The 19,423-nt window shown below is 55.5% G+C and overlaps 1 protein-coding gene across 2 annotated transcripts; it reads left to right on the top strand.

The window, feature by feature from the left end:
* Nucleotides 1–878: 878 nt before the first annotated feature.
* P2RX1 (purinergic receptor P2X 1) lies at nucleotides 879–18,673 on the top strand. 2 transcript variants are annotated; one of them, XM_055403912.2, is made up of 12 exons: nucleotides 879–1,377; nucleotides 11,071–11,218; nucleotides 11,518–11,589; nucleotides 12,075–12,144; nucleotides 12,372–12,468; nucleotides 12,779–12,859; nucleotides 13,132–13,273; nucleotides 15,718–15,845; nucleotides 16,282–16,372; nucleotides 16,764–16,829; nucleotides 17,133–17,234; nucleotides 17,350–18,673. In XM_055403912.2, the coding sequence occupies exons 1-12, from the start codon at nucleotides 1,241–1,243 to the stop codon at nucleotides 17,413–17,415; spliced, it is 1,200 nt and encodes a 399-aa protein (XP_055259887.1). In that variant the 5' UTR covers nucleotides 879–1,240; the 3' UTR covers nucleotides 17,416–18,673. The 2 variants fall into 2 exon arrangements, with proteins under 2 accessions (XP_055259887.1, XP_088684923.1); XM_088828797.1 differs by lacking the exon at nucleotides 12,779–12,859 and having other exon boundaries at nucleotides 13,189–13,273.
* The last annotated feature ends 750 nt before the right edge of the window (nucleotides 18,674–19,423 follow it).

Below are 19,423 nucleotides of genomic sequence, written 5' to 3'. Positions count from 1 at the left end.
GAAGCTTCCAGCTCTGGTGTTCTGAGAGCTCACACAGGACATGCCCCCACCCAGCCCAGCCCCCGGGGACTCCTGCGTTCAGAGCCTGGGCTGGGGGAAAGTGCAGGGACTGCAGAGAAGCTGTACCCCACGCTCAAGAGCCGCCTGTCTTTCTGTCCTCAGTGTTGTCAGGACCCATCTCCGGGACTTCGACTTATGAAGAAAGCTCACTACCGCCCCGTCTCACAGAGGAGGAAGAAGGGAGGTGAGGCAAGGTACCAGGCCCTTCAGCAGGCAGCAGAGCTGGGAGTGGGCACCGAGACAGTCTCACGTCAAGCTTTCCGAGCTGGGCTCAGGGAGCCCGACCATGACGTGTAATAGATGTGGCCCTTATCCTGTCTGGGTACCTGCACCCAGGTACCCAGAAATGCTGGTTTCAGGGTAGTGGAGGTGAATCCAGGACAGGAGCGGTGGGGGGTCGGAGACGCCAGCCCAGCACTGAAGTTGACTGGGCACAGGCCAGGCTCAGATCCAGAGGCACGGATGAATGGAAGGGGCTCTGGGAGGTCGGGGTGGGGGGGTTCCTGCCTCGGGCTCAGCAAGTGTCAGGGAGCGGGATGGGAAGCAGCCCTCTTTCCTCTCTGCCCTCCTGGCTGCAGAGCCCCAGGGCCTGCGTGCTCCACCTGGGGGCCAAGGGAGGGCGGGGAGGATGTTTGGATACCGGATGAGTCCCTGGTGTGGGGAGGGCTTCAGCCAGAGGCCACTCCACCCAGGCCCTGGCCTGAGCCCCCAGCTCTCTTCTACCAGGTTTGTGGGGGCTGATGGCTTTATCTTTGCCTTGTGACGTGTGGCCTATGGTTTCCTGCCAACAACTTCTGTTTCCGGAGGCCCAGCAGGGCCGCCCAGGCAGAGTCAGGAGGGGCAATGGGGCTGGGCCTGGGTGGCCCCCCTCCAGCCCCGCCCCCATCTATCTTTGGGAATTTATTTGTCCACAGGCACGGCTGGCCCACAGTCCATCGCCTGCCAGGGGCCAAGAGCAGCTCTGACCACCCAAGGACGCTCCCACCCAACTCAAGTGCTGCCAACCCACCTCTGACTCCTGACCTCTGGGCCCACTTGCCCCTGCCCTGCTCTTTGTGAGGGGCTGGGGAACCCCTAGAAGCTTCGCCGCTGTCGACGCTGTGAGTGTTGACGCCTGGCTCACCCCTGGGGAGCCAGGGCTTTGCAAGGGGCTCGGTTCTCAGCCCCCAGCCCGGCCGCCATGGCACAGCGGCTCCAGGATGAGCTGGCTGCCTTCTTCTTTGAGTACGACACCCCCCGGATGGTGCTCGTGCGCAACAAGAAGGTGGGCGTCATCTTCCGCCTGATCCAGCTTGTGGTCCTGGTCTACGTCGTTGGGTGAGTGTGGACCCCCTCCCCGCCGCCCCCTGCCACCAGCCCCCAGCCAGGGCTTGTCCTCCAGGCTCTGCGATGCCTCCCGTGACCCCCGGAGAGCCCCTGTCTCTCTCCATGGCTGTCAGCCCTCCTGACAAACCATTCTGCCGAGACGGGACGCAGGGACGAGGGGCAGCCCTGCTCCCAGTCACATGGGGACATGAGGTTAAGCCGTTGGGCCCTGAGGAACTGACTCATGGCTAACGGTTCCCTCGAGTGGTGGGAGGCGCTGGAGGCCAGGGCCCCAGCCAGCCCCACAGAGCCCTTCCACCTCTGGCCTCCCATCGCACTGCTGAGGGATGGAGGCAGTGCCCCACCTTACAAGCCAGGGTGGGATAGACCCCGCTCCCATCTGCCTGCCTGAACTAGAGGCGTCCTCGGTTGCTCAAGACTCTGAGCAGAGACGCCTGCAGGTTCAGAACACCTGGTGCCTTAAAGGCGCCATGTCACATGAAGGTCAGAGGTCGGTTCTGGCCCTGGGGATGACAGCCCCTTTCTGGGCATCATGGGAAGTATCCCACCCTCCCAGGGCTGCAAGGGCAGAAGTAGGTGGGCCTCACCTATTGTCTTCTGTTCTGGGGTCCACACAAAGGCCATCTTCCTGGCTGTCTCAGCAGGTGTTTGTGTGATCACACGCGTGGTGTGTGGATGCACGTGCGTCATACCCGAGCTCTGCGTGGAGTGTATGTGCCTTCACGTGTCTGGGCATCTGCTTATCGGGTATGGCTGTTGGGTGTGTCTCTGGGACTGAGTGCCCTGGTGTGTGTGTGGGGACAGGTGCACTTACAGTGACCCCACAGAGGGCTCCCGGAGGCCCCAGGGCCACTGAAGGGGGTTCAGCCCCTGCTGGGGGGTCTGGGGCACCAGTAACCCTGCCCCTCTGGTCTCCACATCCCCATTTTTGCCTTGAGACCAAACCAGGGCAGGCTGACCAGGAGGCCAAATGGCAACCACATAGTCCTGGTTCCCGCAGGGCCTTTATCATCCAAAACAGCCTCCCCTTGGCTCCATCCAGCCCCCGAAGCCTCAGAACTCAGCAGGTGGAGCACGGCCACAGACCAGCCCTCCAAGACCGTTCAGCCTCAGCCTTCTGTCCAGAAACCAATGTGATATCTGCAATGTCACTGAGCTTGTGAGGGAAACAGACCCAGAGGGGCGCAGTGGAATTTTCAGGCCACGCAGCCAGTCAGCAGACAGCCCTAGTTTGAACTGGGCCTCCTCCTTTCCTGCCTCATGAGGGAGAACCCCTCTAATGGGTTCACCATCAACCACACTCCTGACCCTCCCGGGAATGGAGGGGTTGCCGGGCCCAGTCGACCCTTCGCCCCAAGAGGCTGGCAGAACGTTGTCCTCACTGCGGCCCCCATGGTTACCTGTTTCTGCTTCTGGGTCAGCACTTTTGCGTGTTGGTCACAGACTGTCGGAGGGAAAGGGGACAGTCCTCCCACCCCACCCCCAGCTGCAGCATATGCCCCAGGGCGCCACCCGGTGCTGAACACATGCCTCCAGGGACAGGGACCTCTCCCCCTCCCTCCTTCCCTCCCTCCCCAGTCAATGCACTCAGCTTCCAAATGCACATGGACTCCTTAGGGTTGCTAAGACAGACACTGACTTAGCCAGGTTCTCACAGCTACGAAGAGGCAGGATCAGGATCTGAATCCAGCCGTGTGGCTCCAAAGTCGGCCTTGATATCCTGGAAAGGAAACATGCTCAGAGAAGGGCACTGACCTGCCTAAGTCACAAAGCAGAGGGAGGAAGGCAGGGTCCCTTTGAAACACCCCCTAACCTGACCCTCAAACTCTGGCTGGGGCTGCGACTCCTGCTGTCTCTGGCGCCCTCATCTGGCCACTTCCAATCACTGCACTGACGGCTCAGCCAGGCACGCACAGCCATTGACCAAACCCTGGCTGCACTTGGTCTCACAACCTGAGGTCTCGCTTTCTCAACTGTTCCACGGAGCAGGGGTTGGGGGACCCTCGAAAGACGATGCCTGAAGGCTGAATAATTTGCTCTTTCCTGAGGAGGGATGGCCTTTCTTTAATTACTCCCACCTCCCAAGGCTCCCCTGATGGTTCAGACAGTAAAGAACCTGCCTGTAATTCCGGAGACCTGGGTTCAATCCCTATGTTGGGAAGATCCCCTGGAGGAGAAAATGACAACCCACCCCAGTATCCTTGCCTGGAGAATTCCATGGACAGAGGAGCCTAGTGGGCTGCAGTCCATGGGGTCCCAAAGAGTCAGACATGACTGAGCATGTAAGATGGTAAGGACTTCTCTGGTGGTCCAGTGGCTAAGAATTCACCCAGCAGAGGACACGGGTTCAGTCCCTAGTCTGGGAATATGCCTCGGGGCAACTAAGCTCTTATGCCACAATTACTGATCCTGCACTCTAGAGCCTGTGAGCTGCAACTACTGAAGTCTGTGCACCCTAGAGGCTGAGCTTCACGACAAGAGAAGCCACAGCAATGAGAAGCCCAGCACCACAACTAGAGAGTAGCCCCCGCTCACTGCAACTAGAGAAAGCCTGCACGCAGCGACAGTGACCTAGTGCAGACAAAAATAAATAAAGGAATAATCTTTTAAAATTCAGACAGTTAATTTACAGTTAGAGCTGTCTCCTGGGAGGTGATGAGCTCTCCATACTGGAGGTGTGCAGGCAGTGGGCTGTCATTCATGACCTCGCAGGTCCATACATGGGGTTTGCTGGGACATGTCCCTGTCTGGCGTGCTCTGGTCAGGGGAGGAGAGAGGTCTGGCTGCACACACAGGTGGGTCTCAAGGGGATCTGTGAATGCCACGTGGGAAGGGGAGTCTGGGAAGGCTTCCTGGAGGAGGTGACACAGTGATAGAACCAGGCTTGAGCAAAGGCCAGGAGGCTGTAGTCCAGGCTATCTTGCTCTTGGCTTTCACATGGGTCTTCTGTGTGCCCCTATATGGAGCACTTGAAGCCACATGCTTCTGATCCTGGAGTGCACCTATCAGAGATAAAGAGAGATACAAGTTATTGCTGGGAAAGAGGTATCTGAGGACACTTCTACAGCATCTTCTCTGTATCTAGGGCTGTGTCAGGTTCCCTGGGATAGAGGTGGGGTACAGGGTGGACAAGGAGAGAGAGAGAAGCTGGGGATGGATTAGCTGGAACTTCTTGGTTTCTATCGACAGAAATCCAATCAAAATGAAGAGTTGGGGGTATTGATTGGTTTGTGTAACTGAAAAATCAGTGCAGGCTTCAGGCCTGGCTGGATCCTCCACGATGAGGGTGCAGAAGCAGCACATTCTATGGGACGGTGAGGAATTCAGGTTGGTCTCATTGGGTTCTCCAAAAAAGCAAGCCAGACTCTCCTCTTCTCGGCTCTGCTTTCCTCCCTGGAAGTCTCATTCTCAAGATGACTCTCGGTCCGCAGAGTGGAAAAAAGGCAACCAGCAACCCTGGTACACAACTCTGATCTCCTCCTCCAGAGTTCCAATAAAGTCCCAGGTCCAACTCTTATTGGCTGGGGTTGGGTCATGTGCTCATCTCAGAACCAATCATTGTGGCCAAGGAAAGGGAGTATCCTGATTGGTGGAGCCTGGTTGAGTACCCACCTCAGTCCAGGCACTTCTGCAGGAAAGCAAAGTGTGATCAAAGGTCCTGGGGCAGGGAGGGAACAGCAAAAGAGTCACTAGGACTAGGCTGGGGGAGCATGGAAGGAGCCAAGGGAGAGGGGAGGGAGGAACGAGCAGGGCCACTGGCTCAGACCTCTCATCGCTGAGCTGAGGAGAATGGGCGTTTTTCTGTATGTGGTGAGGGGTGTTGGGAGGGTGTCTAACAGGGGAAGGCCCAGGACAGGCAGGTGCTGGGGTAGAGTGGGGCAGTCAGAGGCAGGACATCTGAGAAGAAGCAGCAGTGATGACAGGAGAAGGTGAGGCCAAGGAAGAAGCAGTGAGCAAGGAAGACAGGTCATCATCCCGCGGGCCCACGCTGGGGGTGGCCACCCCGCAGCCTATTCTGCCCACCATTGTGGCACTGAGCAATGGGAGTGGCATGGCCAGAGTTTCTGGCATCTCAAGAGAGGTAGGAAACTGGAATTTATGGGTGAAAGGAACATTTCTTCGTTTTCAGAGGCTGGCGACTCATTCAAAACATTTAAAGACGTAAATCATCAGCTTGACTTGTCTGCATATTGGTTAACCCCTCAGCCCCTGGTGTGGACTGCAGCTCTGAACACAATCCTTCCTGGGCTTGGAGTCTGGTCTGGGCCCTCCCCAAGGATGCTCTGCCTGCTTGATAGTGTGAGGACCAAGGTTACACCCTGTATCATCAACCACATGACCTGTCCTCCCTGTGCCATGTCAGAGCTGTCCTGGAGTCTGATCTGGTTCCTCTTGTGTCTCAAGCCCTCCACCTACAAAAAGTTCTCTGGGTCTTTTGGTAAAATCCAAGGGGAGACAGGAAGGATGGAGGGATGCAAAGAATATGAACATGAGGCAGAGGGTGGGTGGGGGCGGTGCATGAGCATTGCCATGTCCAGGCTGTGAGCCTAGGGGCTGGGGTAGGTATGGTGCTTTCCTGCAGGATGAAGGCACCAGAGAAGCAAGTTCTGTGGAGAGTTGAGACATTCAGTTTGGCCCAGTTGAACTTTTGTTTTGAGACGGATTTCCCATGTCATAACATTCATCCTTTCAAAATGTGCAAGTTGGTGGTTTTTAGTATAATCACAAAGTTGTATAACCATTGTGCTCAATCGTGTCCAACTCTGCGACTCCATGGACTGTAGCCCGCCAGGCTCCTCTGTCCATGGAATTTTCCAGGCAAGGATACTGGAGTGTGTTGCCATGCTGTCCTCCAGAGGATCTTCCCAACTCAGGGAGCAAATCCATGTCTCCTGCGTCTCCTATATTGGCAGGCAGATTCTTTACCACTGCGCCACCATCACCACTATCTAATTCCAGGATATTGGCACTACCCCAAAATGAACTTCATTGGAAGAACTAGTGTTGAAGCTGAAACTCCAATACTTTGGCCACCTGATGCGAAGAGCTGACTCATTTGAAAAGAATCTGATGCTGGGAAAGATTGAGGGCAGGAGAAGGGGATGACAGAGGATGAGATGGTTGGATGGCATTACCAACTCGATGGACATGGGTTTGGGTGGACTCCAGGAGTTAGTGATGGACAGGGAGGCCTGGCGTGCTGCGGTTCATGGGGTTGCAAAGAGTCGGACACGACTGAGGGACTGAACTGAACTAAAAATGAACTTCACACCGTTAGTGGTCATTCCCCATGTCACCTCCTTACCCCTTACTTTGCCTGTTCTGGATATTTCATGCAGATAAAATCATACAATGTGTGGCCTTTTTGTGTCTGGCTTCTTTTATTTAGTATCATATTTGAAGGTTCATCCATGTTGGTTATAACATGTTCAAACTGGGGCTGGCTGCTGACTCTCTCACTAGGAGTAGAGTTGCTGAGTCAATGGTAATTTCATATTTAACTTCTGTTTTAATATTTATCTATTTATTCATGGGGCTGCCTCAGGGGTTAGTTGCCACCGGCGAGATCTTCGTGTAGACTCTCTGGTTGCGGTGCCTGGACTCAGCTGTTGCAGCACATGGGCTTAGCTGCTCTGCGGATTGTGAGATCTTAGCCCCAGACCAGGGATCAAACCTATGTCCCCTGCATTGTGAGGCAGATTCTTAACCACTGGTCCACCAGGGAAGTTCTTCCATGTTTAACTTTTCGAGGAACTTCCAGACTGTTTTCCAAAGGGTTAAGTTAAGTTGGAAGCAACTGTGAGATGTTTGGAGGCAGGGTGGGCCCAGGGCAAGGGGAAGGAATGTGTGTCACCAAACATTCACAGCTGGAGCTTCAACATTTGGATAAGCTCTTTGAGAGCAGAATTTGGGTTTATTTGATTCTTTTCTGTATTTTGCATGCCTCGAGCGGTCCTTGGCACATAATAGGGGTCTGATAAATAGATACTTGTTGAATGACTAAATGGATGTGTGGGATTGAATCTCAGAGGAGAGCGCAGAAGGGAGATAGAGAATCAGGGACAAACTGTGCCTGCAGCGGTGCACACAGGGTTGAGAATAGAAGCCAGGGAACGGAGGCAGATTGACATTTAAGGAGGAATTGGTGAAGGAGGACCAGAAACCGTAAATAAATAGGATTTTTTTTATGGGCTAACCGCATGCCAAGCACTGTGCTGATTTCCTTAAAGAGACCTCACGGGGGCATCCTCCAGTCACCTAGACGCTTTCTCTTCTTGAGGCCCAGGCTCAGTGAGTGGCTGCATTTGCTGAACCAGCAGCATCTTTGAGGCAGGTGCCTTCACTTCCTTTTCAACTGAGAAATCCAGGGCTCAGGAGGGTTAGTCTTAACCTGAAGCCGCACAGCTGGTACGCGAACCCTGACCTCTGCGGCTCCAGAGGCCGCACTCTCAGCCACTCCACCACGTGACCTCTCCCACAAGGGGCTGTTAGAGAAGAGAGAGCAGGTCAGGATGTTGCGGAGGGTGAGGAGGAGAGAATGGGAAAGAGGGTTTCTGGAAGAGGAGGGGCTTCTGAAGATGATGGTGTCTTTGGCATCAGCTCCCCCCCAGTGGCCTTCCTGGGGTGGTGACGACGAGACCCCGTCAAGGTGAGCATGTCTTTGGAGGAGCGGGTCAAATGGCGCCACGGTCATTCTGTTATTATCAGAACTAAGGTAACTAAGGCCCGATTTGGGCCTCTCGGGACTGACAGCCCCTGGGGGCAGACACAGCCGGGAATGGCGACATTGGCTCCAGGGCACAGCCTCCTTGTGGCTCCGGGTAGACATGTTGATGCCAGGCCGCTCAGCAGAAAAGGGGGCAGAATCTTGGGCTGGGGGCTTCGAGCCTGGGGTCTGTCTCAGACACAGAAGGGACACCCCCTTCAGTTCAGTTCAGTCACTCAATTGTGTCCAACTCTTTGTTACCCCACGGACTGCAGCACGCCAGGCTTCCCTGTCCATCACCAACTCCCAGAACTTGCTCAAACTCATGTCCATCAAGTCGGTGATGCCATCCAAACATCTCATCCTCTGTCGTCCCCTTCTCCTCCTGCTTTCAATCTTTCCCAGCATCAGGGTCTTTTCTAATGAGTCGGTTCTTCACATCAGGTGGCCAAAGTATTGGAGTTTCAGCTTTAGCATCAGTCCTTCCAATGAACACTCAGGACTGATTTTACACTCCCTTTGGCCTCTCTTTTTCCATCTCTGCATGAGGAGTTGGTTTTGGGCAAAGAGAGAAATGAGGCTAAGATGTCAGGAATGGGAGCTGCCAAGAGGCGGGCCTGTGACCTCTCCCGCAGCAAGTTCAGAATACGGGGCAGCTCCCCATCTTCCCTGACAGCAGCGACTTCAGACGGCCCACCTTCCCTGGTGGGGCTGGAGACGGGGAGGCAGGCTCAGGTCGCTGAGCATTAGGAGCCTCCGTTGGGCCTCACCTGTTGCCATCTGAGACCTGCAGGGGGCAGCAGTGACCATGCTTCAGTTTGGGAGGGGCGGTCTGGGGGCCAGAGCCAGGCTGGGGTCGGGGAGGGGGGTGGCAGGGAAGGGGCTTAGAGGAGAGGAGTGGACTCTAGGAGGGGAGAGGAGGACATGGTGGGCTGCCTTCCTGGGGCCTGGAGCAGGGAGACACCCCCAGAGAGCCAGCAGTGGCTCTGAGAATCAGAGGCCAGGAGAATTCTGTCTTGGGGCCTGAGTTCTGGGGGACAGAAGAGGGATTTGAGCTCTGCTTTGGACAGGTGGGTTAAGGGTAGTGTGAGCAGTGACAGAGGCAGTCAGCCGCAGTCACAGGTGTGCTCACAGATTTGCCCTGGAGATACACAACCACACACTCTGATGTGTACCGTGGACACACACACACACTCTTACGATGAATCGCCAAGATCCTTTCCTGAAGGAAGGGGACCACACCCTGGAGAGGAGTATTCTCCAGAACTCTCATTTGTAAGCAGCAGAAACCAAACCCAAACTGGCTTAAATAGAGGAAAAGAATTTATGAGCTCATGTAACTGGAAAGTCCAGAAGTAGATTTTCCAACATGCTTCAGGTATGGCAGGATCCAGGTGCTCAACAGCACTGTCAGCAGTCCAGTCCTCTCCAGCTCCCGGCCTGGCTTTTCTCTTAAGTTGGCTTCATTCTCAGGCTTGCTCTCTTCGTGAGATAACAGAGATGACTCACCATAGTTTTGGTCTTGTTACCACCTGGCTTAGCCACCCAGCCGAGATGATGTCTCTTTCCCAGTAATTCCCAGAAAAATTCTGGCCTCACTGCTGAAACTCCTCGGGATTCTGTGCCCATGCTTAGACCCACTTCCATTGCAAGGGCAATGGAACATTGCTTAGCAAGCTGTGGTCATGTGCCCCCACCATGGGGCTAGGAGAGAGGTTGGCGCCATGAAACCTCCCAGATTAAAAGTGAAGAATCTAGAGGAACAGGGGTTCTTTTTTGAAAATATTTATTTATGTGGCTGAGTTGGGTGTTAGTTGCAGCGTGCAGGATCTTTAATTGTGGCATGGGAGCTCTTCGTTGCAGCTTGTGGGATCTCGTTCCTGGACCAGGGATGGAACCCGGGCACCGCATTGGGAGTGTGGAGTCTTAGCCACTGCACCACCAGGGAAGTCCCAAGAGCAGGGGTTCTTGATGCTGGGAGGGGAAGGCCGGAATTTCCCAGGAAAGCTGGGAGGCCTTCAGCCTGAGCCACTCCCACCAGGGCCTCAACTGGGGCCAGATCCTATAAGTCCCTCAAAGGGCCACTTGCCCCCTCTGGCTTCCCTTCCAGTCAGTCCCCCTCCCCAGGAGCTCCCAGTATGGCTGAGATACTAGTAGCTAATATCTGTCTGTATAGCGCTTACCCCATGTCAGTTTCCATTCTAAGTGCTTTTCCAGGCATTGACTCACAGCACAAGTACTGTTGGTACTCTGTTGTTTACATTTTACACGGAAACTGAAACAGAGAGGAATTGAATAGCTTCCCCAAATCATACAGCCTGTGAGAGGCAAGCCCGGACTTGGACACCAAAGGTCAGGCTCTCAGCCATCACCATGCTCTGCTGTTTCTCAGTGGGAGGGACTCAGGAAGGAAGGAGATAGGGATGAAGACCGGGGTCCAAGAAGCTTGAAAAGTGAAAATGTTAGTCGCTCAGTTGTGCCTGACTTTTTGCGACTCCACAGACTATGGCCCACCAGGCTCCTTTGTCCATGGGGATTCTCCAGGCAAGAATACTGGAGTGGGTTGCCATTCCCTTCTCCAGGGGATCTTCCCGACCCAGGGATTGAACCCAGGTCTCCTGCATTGCAGGCAGATTCTTTACCGTGTGAGTTCCCAAGAAGCTTGGCCTCCAACAAACCCTACTCTTGGAAAAGAAGCCTAAAGAGACCTGCAGGGGCTCTTCTCCCTGGGAATTAGCATTTTCCTAGTGAAAAGAAGAATGGAGCTCCAGCACGGGGAGGCAGGTGAAGATTTCCTGTCTCCAGCCCCACACGAAGCTTTAGGAGTAGAGTGGCCTCAGAGATGCACTTGGGGACAGGAAGGGAAAGGACTTCCCCTCCCCAGGGGAGGGAGGAAGTGGCAGTGACCCGCAGCCTCGTGCCATCTTGGAGTGGCCCTGCCCAGCTCTGGCCCCTCTTCCCTCCTCATCCCCCTGCAGGTGGGTGTTTGTCTATGAGAAGGGCTACCAGACCTCGAGCGGCCTCATCAGCAGTGTGTCTGTTAAACTCAAAGGTCTGGCTGTTACGCAGCTCCCAAGCCTGGGCCCCCAGGTCTGGGATGTGGCCGACTACGTCTTCCCCGCACAGGTGAGCTGACTGTGCCGGGGCGCACCTCCCACCCACAGGGCATGTAGGCTCAGAGCTGGGTTAGGCTCTGTTCTGCCTCCTTGTGGGACCAGCTTCTCTCCTCTCTGTCTCTCTGGGCCTCAGTTTCCCTGTGAACGAGGGACAGATGCAGCCTCGTAACATCACCCCACTCTGATGAGTGTAGAGGCTGCTGGGGGTCATGTGGGTTCTGGGGGCTGGCTGGGACCGTGCTGGCATTCCCCAGGCTCTTCTCCCAGCTCAGAACCCTGTCTTGCACTCCCCTTGCCTCTCACTTCCAGGGGGACAGCTCCTTTGTGGTCATGACCAATTTTATCGCCACCCCCCGGCAGGCTCAAGGTCACTGTGCAGAGGTGAGGACTGTTGCCCGTTCCCTGTTTCTTGAAACTTCAGGAAAAAGTAATGTGGAAGAGGAGGTCCCCTTGAGTATTGGAGAGAAAGCCTGATTAAGGCTCCCCATGGGGCCATAATGATGGAATTTCAGGCATAGATTCACACAGAGTGATGGCCCACCATTGGCAGAGCTGAGGCTTCCCTCCCAGCTGTGTGTCAGGCGGGATGCTGAGCCTCAGTGCCTGCCCAGTCCCCAACACCTCCCCCCCCTCCAATCCCTGCCGGCTGACATCAGCCCTGGGGCAGCTGGGCACAAGCCCAGAGGGGTCCAGGTGGTGGGGGGACTGGGGAAATGAGGCTGTGAGCAAGGGTCACCCTGAAGGGATCTCAGATCCTGCCCCACACCATCCCTAGGGCCCTGGGGGCAGGGGCAGGTGGGATGTCTGTGTATCTACTCAGGACCCAACCCAGGGGGCCTGTGGCCAGCAGCTCTCTCCGCCCCCAGAACCCGGAAGGGGGCACATGCACAGATAACAGCGGCTGCACCCCGGGAAAGGCAGAAAGAAAGGCCCAAGGTAAGGCTGCTCCCCTCCGTAGCTCCAGGCTTCCTCCACCAGGCAGTCCTTCCTGTTCCCTCCCCTCCTGCCACCCCGCCCTTGGCCTCCCCCGTCCCAGAAGGTCTGTCCTCAGGCTTCTGCTCTTGGGTGTCCCATCACTGGGGGCTCCCAGGAGTGGAGCCTGGGGAGTCTTCTCTGCAGCCCCAGCTTGGGGTGGGCACCCAGGGGTTCCACCCTTGCTGCAGGCATCCGCACGGGCAAGTGTGTGGCCTTCAATGACACCGTGCAGACCTGTGAGATCTTCGGCTGGTGCCCTGTGGAGGTGGATGACAACGTCCCATGGTAATGCCCTGTCCTTCCCGGGAGCGGGGAGCAGGGTCCCCAGCCCAGATAGAGGGGCGTCTGGATCTGTGCTCTGGGGAGGGTCTGTCCCCATTTCTTCCAACCCCACCCACACCCCATCTGTGCCGCCCAGGCCAAAGACGCCCCAGCCCCTGATCGAGGGGCCTGGGAGTCCACATTAAGCACGCCCACCCCTCCAATGACCCAGGAAGACCCCATGGGTTCTCACAGTCCCACCCCCAGCCCAGCTCCCGTGGGCCTGCAAGGGATTCCTGGGGAGGGGGTGGTGAGTGAGTGCGGTCTCCTCCAGCCCTGCCCTTCTCCGAGAGGCCGAGAACTTCACTCTCTTCATCAAGAACAGCATCAGCTTTCCACGCTTCAAGGTCACCAGGTTCGTGGGAAAAGCAGGCAGAAACGCAGGTGGCCCTCAGAGGCCGCAAACTGTCACCTCTGTCCCCTGCTTCCTTCCGGGGGCAGAAGCTCGGCTGGGCCCCTGTGTGTGGGGGTGGGGGGAGCTGCCTTCAGCTCCAAGGACTGTGGGAGGGGCGTCTCTGGGGCCTCGGAGGGAGGGGCCCCCCAAGCTCCCGGGCAGGGTGGGTACCCATGGGAGGGTACCCTCCCAGCTGGCATGCTGCCGCCACCTATGCCTTCTTGCCCGTGCAGGCGCAACCTGGTGGAGGAGGTAGACGCCCGCTACATGAAGACCTGCCTCTATCACAGGACCTTACACCCTCTGTGTCCAGTCTTCAAGCTCGGCTACGTGGTACAGGAGTCAGGCCAGAATTTCAGCACCTTGGCCGAGAAGGTATGGTGTCGGGTGTGTGGGGAGGCCTGGACCCCAAATCATCAAGCCTTATTTTTTGACTTGGGTTAACAGGCCCAGTTAACCACCCCATCCCCCCAAGTCTCTGGTTCTGGCTGACCATATGTACAGATCTATCCCTTAATAGTGGGGGCCCCTGAGATGCAGGTCTGTGTCTTCAGCAGGTCCTGGCATGGACCTGGCACCGAGAAGGTGCCCAGAATGAGTGGCCATAGGCAGATGTGACCTGGATGTCTTCTGAGGGCTCACTGTTTTTCTTTTTCATTCATTAATTAATTTTTGGATGCACTGAGTCTTCATTGCTGCATGCGAGCTTAGGCTACTCTCCGGTTGCGGCGAGTGGTGGCTCCACTCTAGTTGCAGTGAGCAGGCTTCTCGCTGCGGTGGCTTCCCTTGTTGGGGAGCGTGGGCTCTAGGGCATAAAGGCTTCAGAAGTTGTAGCACACAGGCTTAGTTGTCTCACAGCAAGTGGGATCTTCCCAGACTGGGGATCAAACCCATGTCCCCTGCATCGGCAGGTGGATTCTTAACCACTGGACCACCAGGGAAGTCCTGCCTTTTGAATATTAGATAAAAGCAACTTAAATCCCATGGTGCATGCCCTTGAGAAGTCCTGTGCCTGCCGGGGGTTCCTGGGAATTCTGGAGGAATTCTCAGATGTGCAGTTACGTGGGGTTCTGAGAGGAGGGAACCTTATAAGGAGCACGGACCAAGCTGACTGGGGTCAGATCCTGGCTCTGGCCCGAATGAGCCACATGACCTCAGAAAAATTCCCTGCCTCCAGTGTTTCTGAGCTTGTACTCCTGTGAAGTGGGAGAAATAATAGCACAAGTCTGCAGGGTTGTCCTGAGGTCAAGTGAGTTCACACACAGGATGGCACTTCAGTGCTGCCCCGAGGCATCCAAAGTACATGTTTCCCCATGATTTGTATCATCAGGCTCCCAAGAGACTCAGAGATGGAAATCAGTCCCTTTAGGTGACATCACCCGCCAAAACAACTCACTCACCATGTGTTGTTCTTTAGTCGCTCAGTCTTGTCCGACTCTTCTGCAACCCCATGGACTGTAGTCCGTCAGGCTCCTCTGTCCATGGGATTTCCCAGGCAAGAATACTGGAGTGGGTTGCCATTTCCTTCTCCAGGGGAACTTCCTGACCCAGGGATCGAACCCATGTCTCCTGCTTGGCAGACAGATTCTTTACCACTGAGCCACCTGGCAAGCCCTCATTCACTATACCTTTATCTAGTATGGGGGTCAACAAACTTTTTCTTTAAAGGGCCAGAAAATAAGTATGAGCCACAGATCCCATGGTCTCCGTTCCAACGACCCAGGGCAAAGGCAACCACAGACAATAGGTAAACAAACTTGGCTCTCAAGCCTCAGTTTGCCAACCCCTGGAGGAGGTTTACTCTGTAGCAACACACAGGACCAGAAAGCTGAATGTTATAATTTTCCCCTTTCCTAAAAATCTCCCTGCCACCCGCACTGGGAACTTCTCACCCATCACCATTGCCTACAAGCATCTAGCCTCCCGCTTACCTGCCTAGCTCCACACCTGCTCTGACCTGACCCCCAATTCTCCTCTTGCTCAGCCCACCTTGACCTGTGCCTGATTCTTGCCTCACCCAGAGGAGCTTCACTTTCTCAGGTTCTTTCTTCCCAGCCCATGTCTTTACAGACTTACTTTTAAAAGTATGTATTATTTATTTATTTGACTATGCTGGGTCTTATTGTGTCATATGGGATCTTCGATCTTCCTTGTGGCGTGTAGGTTATTTAGTTGCAGCATGCAAACTCTCAATTTTGGCATGTGGGATCTAGTTCCCTGATCAGGGTCAAACCTGGGCCCCCTGCATTGAGAGCACAGAGTCTTAGCCATCGGGAAGTACCTACAGACTCGCTCTTTAATTCAACAGTGATTTCCTTGCCTCCCATGTTAGGACTCAGGAATCAGTGCAAATGAGACAGTCCCACCCTTGTGGAGTTTATGGTCATGGGTGAATAATCACAGAAAATAAATATATGGCTATAAAGTAAAACATGTTTTAGAAGAAAACTCTTTAGAAGGAATCACAGGGGCATATTTGAGACTGAGGGTGGTGGTTAGGGGAGGCCTCTCAGGAGAGGTGACCAAAGGATGAGAAAGAGGCAGCCTTGTGGGAAAGGGGGCTGGGGGATGGGTGACTGCGTGTGAAAAGGCCCTGAGGTAGGAAGAATTTGGTGTGTTCTAGAAACTGGAGTGTGATGAGCAGGAGCTGGGGCCAGAGAGGGTGATAGGGCCTCAACCCTCAAGCAGCTTCTCAGGGTCTCTTCTCAAACAAACAGCTAAACAAAAATGTTCCTTCTTTAAGAGACTGATGGCACCAGTTATCAGGCAGGAGTTCTCGATCCTATACCCTGGATCTTGCGCTCCTGTGTCCCTGGCAGGGTGGGGTGGTGGGCATCACCATCGACTGGCACTGTGACCTGGACTGGCATGTGCGGCACTGCAGACCTGTCTACGAGTTCCATGGGCTGTACGAGGAGAAAAAACTGTCTCAAGGCTTCAACTTCAGGTGCCTGCCGGGCCCCCACCAGTGCATCCTTTCTTGGGGCCCTGCGGGTTTTTCTACTCCCATCATCCCTTGAGATCAAGCTGGTGTCCCCAGGAGGGGAGCAGAGGAGACTGGGAAACTCCCATCCTCCTGGGACTGGCCAATCAAGGAGCACAAGCTTAGAGGCCTGAGCCCTACCCCTGTTCTCCATTCCCTTGAGGCCCACTTGGCCAGGACTGGCTGGAGACATTGCCAGCGTCACGAGTTAGGGTGACAGTTGAGTACAGCATTCCTGGAATGAGGCTTGGGTTCCTGCCTACGATTCCCCTTCTATATAATACTGGGCGGCATGGAGCTTTCTCATGGACCCCGAAGGGCTCCTGCATCACTGATGCTCTGGGAACTCTCAGCCCAAGACGTTTCTCCATCATTCCTGCGACCTCTCCCCTTCCCCAAGGTTTGCCAGGCACTTTGTGGAGAATGGGACCAACTACCGGCATCTCTTCAAGGTGTTTGGGATTCGCTTTGACATCCTGGTGGACGGCAAGGTGAGTGTCTGGTGTGAAGGGCAGCCTGAGACACATTCTTGGTTCCTGCTGGCGTCTCTGGGATGTCTATGGTTATAGGCCATGGGAAATTGGATGGGCCTCATTCAGCACTTCTATATCTGATAACAAGTGCTGTTGTGGGCATAGGGCTTTCCAGCCTATGTCTCCCCATGTCCAGGGTGGCAGAGCCAAGGTCTAAACCCAGGGCTCCTGACCAGTGGCTGCGATCCCGTGCAGAGCCAGAACCGTGCAGTGGGCTATGGGGCCAGCAAACACTGGGGGGTGGGGAAGTCCCCCTGCCCCCGGCCTGCTCTTAGGGCTTCTGAGGAAGGCCTTGTCCACCGGACCTTTCTGACCGTTAACCCTTCTTTCCCCTGGGCCCTGCCACCAGGCTGGGAAGTTTGACATCATTCCTACAATGACCACCATCGGCTCTGGGATCGGCATCTTCGGGGTGGTAAGTGCGGAGGCCGTGAGGTCATTGTCCTGGGTCAGTCCCTCTCCTCCCACACCTCAGCAACAAGTCTCCCATCCCAAAACCTCACCGAAATTGTTCACTCTTTCTGAGCCCACCCCACCTCCCCACCCCACAGCCTGTCCAAGGAGACTGAGGCCCAGGGCTGGGGCAGGACAGAGGTGGGAGGGGACCTGAGTCCAGACAGGACTCAGCCTGGGTCCCGAGGTCAGCAGGGACGGAGGTGAGGTGTGCAGAGCCCTGTCCCCAGACCCCTGTGCTCTGTCTTCCACCTGCCCCCCTCAGGCCACGGTTCTCTGTGACCTCCTTCTGCTCCACATCCTGCCCAAGAGGCACTACTACAAGCAGAAGAAGTTCAAGTACGCGGAGGACATGGGGCCAGGGGCGGTAAGAGAACTCCCCCAATCAGCCCTTCAGAGGCTTCAGGCCCGCGTGTCTGTGCTGGGGAACCAGCTGCTTCCGGGGGGCTGACCCTCCCCTGCCCTCCCCGATGCTCACACAGGGCGAGCGTGACCCCGCGGCCACTGGCTCCACCCTGGTTCTGCAGGAGAACATGAAGACATCCTGACCTCCGTCCCCAGCTCCTACTGGACACAGCAGGAGGGGAGCCCTGCTCCCTCGGGAGCTGGTGGGGCCCCAGCCAGGGCAGACAGGTCCCCCCGCCAGGGCGGAAGGGTCTCCCCAGGAGCTCTCCCACCTTCTCAGCCAGGCAGACACCAAGTTGCCGGAAGCTCACAATTCTGGGCTCCAGCTCCAACTCTGCAACCCTCCCAGGGAAGCCTTCCCCAGCCTCAGCCACTCCTGGCCCCAGGCTTTGCACCTGTCCCTCTGGGCCCTCATCCATCCATCCTGCCCCCTTGTGTCTTCAGATCTCTGCTCTCCCCAGTAGCAGCCACTAGCTGCGGGTGATTACTTAAATTTAAATTAATTAGGATTGAATAAAATTAAAACTTCAGTTCCTCTAACTAGGCACATTACAACTGGTAAATACACATGTGGCTAGCAGTTGCCCTACTGAACCACAAGAAATGTTTGCAGCATTGCAGAGAGTTCTATTGGATGGCTAACATTGAACCCTGTTTCCTACTGGCCCCAGATCTCCCTGGGATGCTTGTCAACAGTGCTGGCACTTGGGAATTCCCTGGTGGTCCCGTGGTTAGGATTTTTACCGCCAATGGCCAGGGCACGAGTCCCTGGTTAGGGAGCCAGGATCCCACAGGCCACGAGGCCAAAAACAAACAAACAAAGAAATCCAAAAACAGCGCCGGCACCTGGGCACACCCCGGATCTCCCGAACCAGAATGGCCAGGGCTGGTCACATGGTCTCCGAGGATAGCATAACCCTTCAGGACCTAAGTTTTAGAACTGTTCCTGATAGGGTATCCGACTTCATTGCAGCCAGCATCACCCGGCAGGTGCAGGCCTGGAGCAGGTGTGTAGTGTGCTCACAAGCCACACAGTGTCTCATGCACACACACACGTGTACTCACCCACATGCACACCCTCCTCCCATCCACACTGTGTGTTTGAACAGCTTGGGCCCTGCAAACACAACCATCTGAACACACCTACACCCCCAAGCACAGACTCATGGTCCACGCCTCGTCGCCTCCATGGCGATGTGTTATCCTGAAGTGTATGAGGCCAGGACGGCCCTTCTTAGTGATGGATCCTTACTCAGCTACCTCTGGTCAGGGTGGGTGCCTCAGCCAAATCCTGGGCTCTCTGCCTGTGACCCAGCCCCGGCTCCCAAGGCCTGCCCAGCTCTGTTACACAAGGTCTGAGAAATCAAGGTGTGGAGGATAATAAAAGGAATGGTAAATGAGATCAAACCTCTGCCTTCTGCCTTTTCTTTCCTGCCTTCTCTGAAACTCAGCAGTCCCAGCTGTGAAGCTCAGGGCTGAGCTGAGTGATCGTTGAGGTCCTTCTGGATCTGTCCGTGGAGGTGGTGAGCTGACCCTTAAGCCCAGAGCCCCGCAGAGGCAGTACTGCGGACTAGTTCACCTTTATCCATGGGCCACTGTCCTGGCACAGCCCTGAACATTGGCGCTCTTCCCAATCTTCCACACGCCCTTCCCCTGGTTTCGAAAGGCCTAGCACTGGGACAAGCAGAGACCCCAGGCATGGCCTCATGAAAGCTGGGCTGAGGAAGGGGCTGGCTGTCCTAGGAGAGAGTTGTGCTGGAGTCCCAAAGAGGAGAGGCAGGTCTTGAATGGAGACAGTGTGGAAGGGGTCTCCAGGGACCCTGCTGTGGGCATGACCCTCCAGCCACATGGGATCTCTGGGCACCCCCATCACCATGCTCTGTCTAGACCAGCATTGTCCAACACCAGTGACAGAACGTTCTCTATCTGTGCTGCCCAATGTAGTATTCACATGTGGCCATTAAGTATTTAAAATGTGGCTCACGCAACCAAGGAACTGGATGTTTAATTGCATTTGCGTTAATTTAAATCGCCACGTGTGGCTACTGGCTACCATATTGGACAGCATAGGGTAGCCCCACCCCTTGCCTTCAGGCCCTTGGCCTTCTGCCCTCTTCCCTAGCCATGAGAGGTGTCTCAGATTTTACAAAA

Source organism: Moschus berezovskii, chromosome 20 (assembly GCF_049115385.1).
Source record: "Moschus berezovskii isolate FMDL1 chromosome 20, NW_MosBer_1.0, whole genome shotgun sequence".
NCBI classification, from domain to species: Eukaryota; Metazoa; Chordata; class Mammalia; order Artiodactyla; family Moschidae; genus Moschus; species Moschus berezovskii.
Note: the sequence above shows the minus strand (reverse complement) of the source record. Positions and strands in the feature narration are given on the sequence as shown.

Bases quoted from the DNA above. Each gene is read 5' to 3' on its own strand.
- P2RX1 (XM_055403912.2), top strand. From the start codon at position 1,241: ATGGCACAGCGGCTCCAGGATGAGCTGGCTGCCTTCTTCTTTGAGTAC. The intron at 12,469-12,778 runs GTAATGCCCTGT...GGTCTCCTCCAG, and splicing joins GTGGATGACAACGTCCCATG to CCCTGCCCTTCTCCGAGAGG. The intron at 16,830-17,132 runs GTAAGTGCGGAG...TGCCCCCCTCAG, and splicing joins GGATCGGCATCTTCGGGGTG to GCCACGGTTCTCTGTGACCT.